Raw genomic sequence first — 10490 nt, 5'->3', positions numbered from 1 at the left:
ATGAGAGGAGGCTCACTGCAGAGACTCCAACCAATAGGATGACGCAGAAATGAAGGATCCCCCACAAAACATAAATAGGAACGCTCCAGTGTGAGAAAAAAAAAGGCATTTGCTAAAACATAAAGCATTCTTGGGTGTATTTTCTCATGTCTTTCTTTTTTTTCCCAAATAGCATACACGGTCAATGTTAGTTGCAAGAAGGCCCTCAGGCTAAGTAACAACTGAAAGGCCTTTATGATATTTCATATAGCATGTGCACGGATGTAACAGTTAATTGCTGCACTATTTTCCTAGGGAGAGGAGAGGAGAGGTGAGATGAGGTGGAAGAAAGAATTATGAATAACTCGAATTGTATTTGTACATTTATTGTTACGATAAAACAAAAGATACAGAAGACAACATGTAATTTACAATATACACTATACAGTACATTCAGTCAGCTATTACCAATACCAACATATTGTTTTTTGTTCTCGGATGTTAAAATAGTGGATAATAAATATTTATAATTGAATATTTATATTTAAACCATTATGACATGCCCAACTACCGTTGTTCCAGCTTTGACGTCTTCTGCGAACGAATTCATCTGTTTGTGTTCATTTTATTGCCTGATTTCTAGAACTACAACTCCCATGATGCATTGGACCAGACCACCGGAAATTGTTTTCGGAAGCGGAAACCGCCGATTGAGCGGAAGAGAATGTACACAAGGAATATCACAAAATCAATTAAGTTATGAAAAACACCATTAATTGCTTTTCTTTGTCGCCGCGGCATATAAAGAAATGGCGGCTCTTCAGACGCAGTGCTCTTGATTCGAACTCTAAAACTCTGCATGAATAACGAGATCAACGACGCGCGTAAACATCGCCATCGAGACGAGCATGCACATATATTTTGGTGAGTTAGCTTGAGGGGCTAAGTGAAGTAAATAGCCGCTGTTTGATTTGAACAGCAGTCGGTGATGTGTTTAGCTGCAGCTAACGTTAGCCAGTTGGTGTAATTAGCAGCCATACTTGAATGGAAACGGTGTCTTTGGTGTGAACGGTGCCCTGCATGATCCCACGGAAGCGACGTCTTTAAAGTCTGCTATTCGTTTTGAAGATTTCAAGCTGAGGTATCAGGTTTATCAGTGGAGATGGGTAGCTTGTCACTGCTGGTTGAATCATCTACTGTTGAAATCTACGACTGACCTTTTGATGTTTTTATTGGATGTATTTCCTCGTTGTAGATTTAACGTCGATTGCATTTAATTACAATGATGCACCATCGATATGGCACGATGCATGTAAACCCTGGTTTGTTATCGATCTGCTATTTAAAACGTCTGCTTAAATCAGGCCGATTTACATTGTTCTCATTTTATTTCCTCGTAGAGTCATTAAATAGGTTTGACGTAGATAAGAATGACCTGATGATCCTGGGAGATTTCCAGAAGAGGTTTCAAAACAAAGAGGGGTTTACCGGAAGATGCCCAGAAAAAAACAACAGAATCCACAGCCTGTCAAATGTAAGTGATTTACGCTCACCGTAAAATGTCAAGCACTATAACAATCCATATATCTGGAAAGTGGCACTTTCCTCGGTCAATCTGGATAACTCTGTTGCTCCCCAAAATAAATGGTATCAATCATATGCTTAACTAAGCATATTATAAAGATAGCCTGCATTGTGTGAATGTATGCAAAGGTCCCCTATTTACATAGGGACTTTTGATCGCTTTCGGCCGACCAGTTGGTATAGTTAACTGGGTAGTTGTTGCATCTAACATACATCATCAGCTTCAGCCCGAAGTTTAGTTGGATGGTTAAGTGCAATGTGTAACATTTCAACTAGCTTGTAGCTTAAAACTACCTGGACATATCTAGTTATTGCTGATCGATAATGGTTTCAATAATGTTATCAGAATCACTTCCTATAACTGATATATTCTCAGGTCAGCCAGTAATATAGATGGCGATGCACCCAGAACCCCTCCTACTAACACCACCAGAGCAGAGCAGAGCAGGCTAGAGAGGACATAATTCTGTTATTGAGTTGTTTTTATTCTGAAAGACTCCTGCCTTACAGCTAGGGGCTCCATATTATGCATTGCAACTCAAACAATAGAGTAACCATATGGTGTTGTCACAACAACTTCTTGTCAATCGTCTCTGCAATGTGTTAAAGATCGTCTAAATGGAACAATTCAATGATCCTCATTATAGTATTTTATGAAGAAACTTGGATAGGGAGTTTAAAAAGACGTCTCCACCCCAATTTCGTTGCACTTTGTGCAATGACAATAAAGAGATTCTGATTCTGATTCTGATATATCCAAAAAATGTCCATAGAGACTTTCACTCATTATGACCTCCAATCATCACCTGTGTAGTCTTTCATAGTAACAGCTATACATACTATTTGCCCAGCAGTTACTTCATTGAAGCTTCTAAATTGCTGTGTTTTGATCCAAACTATCCACAAGATGGCAGCATTGCACTAGAGAGAAATTGTAAGTTATGCATTTTAGTATGCAAGGCGTGTTGCATAAAAAGGCGTGTTTCCTTTTTTGCAGTAACAGCTGTCCTGCCCAAATGTTTCTCCATGTATTTCTCTGAACTGTCCACTAGATGGCGGCATTGTACTATGGAAACTGTAGTGTGCATTTTAGTGTGCAAACGCTTCTGTGTCGTCATCGTGAAGGCGTTTTCCCTATTTTAAAGAAACAGATGTTTTCAAGGTTGCTGGTAGTTAATGATGTGAGAGATAAGAGAAAAAATAATCAGACACGATCTATGGGACATTGATGGCACATCCCACGATACATCACCAAAGCAATATCAGATAAAAATGATTAATCCCTAGAGATGCAGGTGTTGCAGCAGCCACATTAAAAGGTCAGAGCAAACTAAACAGATGGGTGTGTATATACAAATATATATTTATATGTACCTCTATGCAAGTATATAATTCGCTAAAATAAAGAAGACCTTTCCATAATCCTTTGAAAGTATTCGAACGCACTCGAAGTTCATGACCGTGTACTTTTTACTTCCCTCTTTTTCACCTAGGATGTCATTCCTTCTACCAGCTCTACCATTAGTCTTACATGAGTTATGTCACGTTGAAAGTCGTTTGTTGATCTGCACGTACACGTTGCATTACAAAAAATAGCTGGCTTACCAGATGTAATTCGAAATCTAAATAAAAAGCTAATCATTTAATTGATTGATTTTCTATGTGAACCTTCCAAACATGAATTAACCTTTGATGGTAGCCTGCAAATTGAACCTTAATTAAATATAACGCTTGAAATTAATAAATAAAATCAAATTTTAGATTAATACGGAACCCGTAAAGGGACATGGGGTAAAAAAAAAAAAATGTTAACGTTTCTCTTGAGCACGAGAAATTATCTGGTGCTCACGAGAAAGTATCTGGTGCGCACGAGAAAGTATCTCGTGAGCACGAGAAAGTATCGAACGCATATCAGTGGCTGTGTGTGTGTGTGCGTGTGCTTGTTTGTGTGTGTGTGTGTGTGTGTGTGTGGGCCAGTGACACTGCCAGTGATATGCATTCGATACTTTCTCGTGCTCACAAGATACTTTCTTGTGAGCACGACATATTTTCTCGTGCGCACCAGATACTTTCTCGTGCGCACCAGATACTTTCTCGTGCTCACGAGAAACGTTAAAAAAAATTTGTTTACCCCATGTCCCTTTACGGGTTCCGTAGATTAATAATAACAATATACAAAATAAAATATATATTTCTTAATGACACAGTACAATCTGTGGCTGCTGTCATCAGTTAGCGATACCACCAAAAAGAGGACAGTGTTCAATTTTTTTATCAAATAGATCAATATTGGCTTATTTTAGAATTGATATACATATAAATACACAAAGCAGAGGGCCCTCAGAATCTATATTATGGGGGAATTTTGTATAGTTTATGTGCAATAATAAATTGGTGTATGCTGGGTCTTTTCGAGCTGCAAGTCATTGAACGTTCAATGAATGATCATACCCCTCATTCTTAAATAATTTCCTCCAGGATCCATTAAGTCATCCGTATCAGTGTCTTATTATTTCCCTAAACTCCAACTCCAGCCCTTTATCGTGGCGCCGGGTCTAACGGATGAGCCTCCGGTAGCCGTTAGTTTTATTTGGCTGCAGAACACACGCTGATTAGACGCCACCGAGAACACATTTTGGTTGGCTGCTGAACTGGTAAATGGTGTTCGCCTTCATTGGAGCAATATTTTCACCAGTTGCAACAGTTTTCTGTTTCGGGTTGCGAAGTCTACTGGCGTTATTGGAGCTCACCGGGATGGCATGTATTGTGAATTCACCCTGGTTGCTGGTCTACGGGCTAAAATAAAATTAGATATGTTCCCATTGAAAACCATTATTCTACAACCAAGCCATCATCCGTCATTTTGGATGATGATGATGATGATGATGATGATGACGGTGGCGGTGGTGCCGATGATGACTATGATGATGTGAGCAATTGGCCTCACTTCGCCACTTATCCATCATGGATTCTTTGTGGCGTGCATTTAGGATTCACATGCCGTTTCCATGGCGAGGGTGGCAGGTAACGACTAGCTGTCTAGTGCGCGCGTGGTTGACCGGCTCCTGTCTCCTTCTCTCTCCTGACTTTAGTGGACTCTGAAGATGGTGTAGCCCTCCCTGTTCCAGGAAACCTTACTTTAGAAGCAGACTTCCTCCTAGGACAACACCTTGAATTCGATGACGCAGATCACGACAGCAAACTGCTAGGCCTTGACAAGTTCTCAGGTTTGTTTCTTTAGTTTATTCTCCCTAATATTTTGGCTTTGTTTTTATTTTGTAAATGGGGATTTTCTTTTAACCGTGTTTGCGTTTCACCATCAACAGTGCAAATGTTGACCAGGGAACCAAATCCCCCCCCCCCCCCCTCCACATCCCCAAATAATAATAATAATAATATCCATAACAAAACCTATTGATTGATTATTTAGGCAAATGTGGTCAGCCAATCCCCCTTGCAAGGCCAGTGGTGCTCTTCAGGGTCCTGTCATTTCTCAGCGCATGAAACACGGCGCAGCTGTGTCTCGTGTGACACACACAAAGAGAAATGAAGTTGCCACGGCAGCAGACTCTCCCCATGTGGCCCTTTTGTAAGAAGGAACGAGCCGCGGAGGGGGTGGGGAAGCAGGGCGGCAGGGGGAGAGGGAAAAAAATTGTGGAAAAGTGGAGAAAGCAGTCGAGCCACTGTTATTATATAAGGTCATAAAAAAAAGGGAGAGAGAGATGGCCATTACCATCAAGGACACCATTACACGGCTGGCATGTATTTCATCATCATCATCATCATCATCATCATCATCATCATCATCATCATCATCGGCTGTCTTGGCTCTCGCTTCCACGCGGCCATTATCGTTTCCCCCTCATCATCATCATCATCATCATCATCATCATCATCATCATCTCCCCTCATCATCATCATCATTATCATCATCATCGGGGCCCTGCCATTACGGTCATCATCATTATCATTAGGGCTCAGTAATCATCCACATGGGGCTTCCAGAGGGGGCTGTTGCTGCCGCATATAAGGGCAGCCCCCGCTCCTCTCCTGCCTCACATACCACTAGCCCCTGCACGAGAGAGGAGAGGAGCAGATCAGGGCTTTGCTGTCTGCCTGACTGTCTGCTGAGAGAGAGCTGTTTCGTTCAGAGAGAGCGAGAGCGAGGGGAAGAGAAGCTTTGTTTTTTAGCTTTCTGGGTATGCCTTCCTAGGACTGGGAAAGGAATTTTTCTTTCCTATTTTTCCCCCTTTGTTTTGGTTTTGGGTCTCCTGTTGAACTTCAGGTGAGGAAAGGAAAGAATGCTGCTACTGGTTATATGGTTGGTGTGAAAGAATTACTTTTTTTTCTCAAAGCTGAAGGAAATTCCATTTGCATGGCCAGGTGTGTGTGTGTGTGTGTGTGTGTGTGTGTGTGTGTGTGTGTGTGTGTGTGTGTGTGTGTGTGTGTGTGTGTGTGTGTGTGTGTGTGTGTGTGTGTGTGTGTGTGTGTGTTTGTATGTGTGGTCTTTCTTGGTGAGGTCAGCACAGTCTGCTCTAGGAATATATTGATAAGAGCTTTGTGATCGGCTGTCAACGCTCCATTTTAGTGAACCGTATCTCAAATCCCACTGAATTGTTGTAGCTGATTTTTTTTTTTGTCAACGGGAAACATCTGCTTTCATTTTGTGGTTTTAGTGTTGTTTAACTTTTCCGACAGGTTGACAACGTAAAATCCATTATTGTATTGTTTCAATGAGAAGCCAGTCAACGTTGCAATGATATAATTGTGTTGCTCAATGCATGCCTCAGATGCAGTATGTCATATGCTTTTCTAAATATACAAACCTAGTGTGTTTTTTTTTTTGTGTGTTTTCTATTTCTTCTTGCTGTGGTCTTAATCCACGTATCAAGGATGAATAACCGGGACGGTTGTCATCGTGTCCCCTGCTCTGTGACTCGCCCCACTGACTGTTCTCTGCATGTTTCTGAACCATACAGAAGTAGCGGCTGAGATCGGTTTCTCTGTGTATGCCCAGAGCCCCACTTACAGCCACCTCAGCATGGACAGCGAAGCAGAACGCTCCCACGGCGCCGACGACAACCGGAGCCGGGAGGAGGGCGGCGGCGGAGGCCGACGACAAGGGGGAGGGGGAGGTGGGGGAGGAGCCCTCCCCCAGCCCGTGCCCGCCTTCCCCCCTTACCTCTCCTGCCGGGGCTGCGGCCAGCTCCGTGATGAGCCCCTCGGCCCGGGCATCGACCTGGTGGGGCCCTACTGCCTGCGCTGCTGCAAGGCCTCCCGCGAGCTCAAGGGCGGCGGCCACGGTGGCGACTACTGCTCGCCGTTTGGCGGCGGCGCGGGCGGGATGGACGGCATGAGCTCGGAGGACTCCCGCGAGCACCTGGAGGAGGAGGAAGACGACGAGGACGACGAGGACGGCGCCGGCGGGAGCGAGGCGGGCGACAAGGCGTTCCTGGGCGAGGACGGCCTGGCCCGGCTGCACTCGTGCCACCTGTGCGGCTTCTCGTCGCGCTACGCCAACCACGTCAAGAGGCACATGAAGACGCACAACGGCGAGAAGCCCTACAACTGCCCGCTGTGCACCTACGCCTCGGCCCAGCTGGTCAACCTGCAGCGGCACCTGCGCATCCACACAGGCGAGAAGCCCTACAAGTGCGACCGCTGCTCGTTCGCCTGCAGCTCCCTGGGCAACCTCAAGAGGCACCAGCGCATGCACTTCACCTCCTTCCCGGGGGGCGCCATGGCGCCGGAGCCCCTGCAGCCCGCGCCGCACGGGGGCCAGAACGGGCTGAAGAGGCCCGGGGCCGAACGGGGCCCCAGGGCCGGCCAGGAGGAGCCTGGCGCGTCGAGCAGAGGTAAGCCAAGCTACTTTTAAGAGGAGCAGGATGCTCCAGCAGTCAGGGTGTTGTGTTGTTCGTCTGGAATGGGGTACATTCATTATATTCAGACCGTCGTAACCCATTGTGGCATTCTTCTGCAAACCACGAGATCTCTTTACTGTTGCCCTCCATTATCTGACTGTATGGTGTTTATTTGTCCCAGAGCTCTCCAGGCCGTCCTCCAACCTGAACCCAGGTCCCCAGAATAGCGACTACCTTTCCGCCTTCAACAGCCTAAAGGGGACCCCCCCGCTGCCCCCGGCCCTCCTGCCCAGCCCCAACCCCCCGGCCCCCAACCTGCGGCCCTCCCCTGTGCACCTGGAGGCCCCCGGTCGGAGGATGAGCTCGCACACCGTCAAGGTGGGGCCGCCAGCGGGCGGCGGCGGCGGCGTTACTGGCGGAGGCGCGGGCGGCGGGCGCCTCCCCCTCTTCCCCTACACCTGCCGGCTGTGCGGCGTGGTGCTGGAGGACGAGGACGGCACCACGGCGCAGATCTGCGCCAAGTGCACGCTGGACATGCTCACCAAGGACGCCTCGTCGTCGTCGTCGCCGGGCAGCCCCGGCGAGCGCAGCGACAAGGTGTACACGTGCGCCGCCTGCCCCTTCCTCACGCACTACCCCAACCACCTGGCGCGCCACATGAAGACGCACAGCGGCGAGAAGCCCTACCGCTGCCCGCAGTGCGAGTACGCCTCGGCGCACTTCGACAACCTGAAGCGGCACCACCGCGTGCACACGGGCGAGAAGCCGTACAAGTGCCACCTGTGCGACTACGCCTGCGGCAACCTGGCCAACCTGAAGCGGCACCAGCGCGTGCACTCGGGCGCCAAGCCCTTCCAGTGCGCCGTGTGCAGCTACAGCTGCAACCAGAGCATGAACCTCAAGCGGCACATGCTGCGGCACACGGGCGAGAAGCCGTACAAGTGCCGCGAGTGCGGCTACACCACGGGCCACTGGGACAACTACAAGAGGCACCAGAAGAAGCACGGCCTGGCCACCGACGGCTGGGTCAAGGTGCAGCCGCCCGGGAGCAGCAGCCAGGCGGTGGAGGAGGACGACGACGACATGGAGGAGGGGATGGGCCTGGGGGCGGGGCGCGGTGGGGGCGGGGCCAGTGGCGGCAGTCTACAGGCCCAGAGGAAGGAAGTCGGCGTCGATATGCAGTATAGATGAAGATGAGGATCAGGAAGAGGCCGCTTGAGTTGTTGTGTTATTTTTGTGTGCCATGAACTTGAGATTGTATGAATGATTAAATTCAGTAAAACTAAGCTACCAGCAAATTGTATTTATATTTTCCTTCACAAAGCCTTTATATTGTTTGATTGTTTTTGTTTTTTGCCGACCGTGGCCGCTAATCTTGTTGTAGAACGCTACAAAGTCAAGGAGGAAAGGCAAACAGTTGAAAGATCATCTGATGCCTTCAGACTCAGAGATGTGAAAGGAGAGGATTGAACGTTCTTTCTTATCTGTCGTCCCTTTGTATTAGTTGGAGCTGATAGAACCACGCCAGTTACCGGCACACATTCAACAAGACTCTAGAAAACTGCCAAACGCATATTTCCTTTCGTTAATGACCAGCTGGTTTTCTTCCCAAAATGAGTCGGCACCTAGGATTTCTTTTCTGGGATTTGATGAGAAGGTTTTGTACTTTTTGAAGGGTCAGGACCCTTCTTGAGAGTCTGAGGTCTGGAAGGGAGTGTTAGTTATGCTCCAGACACATTTTCATCCACTCATTCAAGCGGTTGCTATTGGGATTTCAAATCCGTGAAAAAACATTTTCGAATAGCTTTTGCATATGGTGGTCCTAACTTTGTCCTTTTAATCATGTTGTGTAGCTTTGGAGTTCTTCTTCAGTATGCAAATGACATGAGACCGGTCAGTGTATAAATGATATCTTGGGGGAAAAAAATATGGAATTGTATTCGTTATCGACTGTGGGAAATATAGTACAAAATTAAGTGAATGCTAATCTAATTAAATATTTCACATGTATTCAAAACCCCTCAGGAATGAACAGATTTTTATTTTCATTTTTTGGGGGGTTGGAGTTGACATAAATGATATTGCATACAAACATATCTCCATTATGTCATTAATAAGCTCAAACTAAGCATTGACGGTATCGCCACACGATTTCTACCAATTATGACACCCCTGAATTTGTTACGCTTGATCCAAGCGGTTCAGACAAACTTATGGAGTAGAATCGTTCTTAAACGCCCCTATTTAATTTACCAGCAGGGGTGATGTGGAGCCATAATAATAATAGAAAAACGATTAGCCACGTGCGATCACCAGTGCACAAGTGGCTTACATTGGCTGATCCGCATCACACCCCTAGGGGCCGTTGAACACAGCAAGATGCCCATGTTAACCCAATGAATGACGAGCCATCATGGGGTTTCTAACGGCATTCTGATTGTGATCTTTGGTTTGTTCCTTCAACCTTACTGCCAAACCTTCCACCTTCGTTCTGTCTTAAATTGTCTCGAGTCTTTAAGCATAATTTGGGAAGTTGATCGTTATTTTTTCATCCCGCTTTCGATTGCTGTGTCTTACTGTGAATCTAGTTGTCTTTTTTGTATGGTTTTACTTGAAAAAAATCTATATATAAAACTAGACACTTTAATAAGCATGTTTATGTCAAAGTGGACTATACGGTTATAGTTTAGTTATTTTTCTAATGTGGCTGTGTGGACATCGATTAGAAGTGCTTTCTTTGTAATTATTACATAGAACAATTTTGTATCTTGAATGTGTAACTTGTCCGTGGCATTTAGTCAGTTTTGTTGGGGAGGGAAATAATATGTGGGACTGTCGTTTTTTTTTTCATCTTTCTGTGAACTAATATTATATGCAAGTAAAATACTTTTTCAGGTTGCCATGACGAGGAGCATTGAAACCTATGTAGACTGCTGAGAGATCCCTCCGGTGCACCGATTAGTTCATATGCAGTGTTTCATAATTGCCTTAAGTGATGATTTCTAAATAAACACCTATACCTGTGTTCATTTACTCCTTAACCAACTCACTTTTTTTTATTAATTT

The 10490-nt window shown here is 45.8% G+C and overlaps 1 protein-coding gene across 1 annotated transcript; it reads left to right on the top strand.

Annotated features, from left to right (window-relative positions):
- Positions 1-699: 699 nt before the first annotated feature.
- Positions 700-10391, top strand: znf513a (zinc finger protein 513a). The gene is made up of 5 exons (XM_079753278.1): positions 700-903; positions 1380-1513; positions 4656-4790; positions 6543-7418; positions 7606-10391. The coding sequence occupies exons 2-5, from the start codon at positions 1474-1476 to the stop codon at positions 8613-8615; spliced, it is 2061 nt and encodes a 686-aa protein (XP_079609404.1). The 5' UTR covers positions 700-903; positions 1380-1473; the 3' UTR covers positions 8616-10391.
- The last annotated feature ends 99 nt before the right edge of the window (positions 10392-10490 follow it).

Source organism: Pollachius pollachius, assembly GCF_949987615.1.
Source record: "Pollachius pollachius genome assembly, chromosome: 16".
Lineage (NCBI taxonomy): Eukaryota > Metazoa > Chordata > Actinopteri > Gadiformes > Gadidae > Pollachius > Pollachius pollachius.
Note: the sequence above shows the minus strand (reverse complement) of the source record. Positions and strands in the feature narration are given on the sequence as shown.

Bases quoted from the DNA above. Each gene is read 5' to 3' on its own strand.
- znf513a (XM_079753278.1), top strand. From the start codon at position 1,474: ATGCCCAGAAAAAAACAACAGAATCCACAGCCTGTCAAAT. The intron at 1,514-4,655 runs GTAAGTGATTTA...TCCTGACTTTAG, and splicing joins GAATCCACAGCCTGTCAAAT to TGGACTCTGAAGATGGTGTA. The intron at 4,791-6,542 runs GTTTGTTTCTTT...TGAACCATACAG, and splicing joins AGGCCTTGACAAGTTCTCAG to AAGTAGCGGCTGAGATCGGT.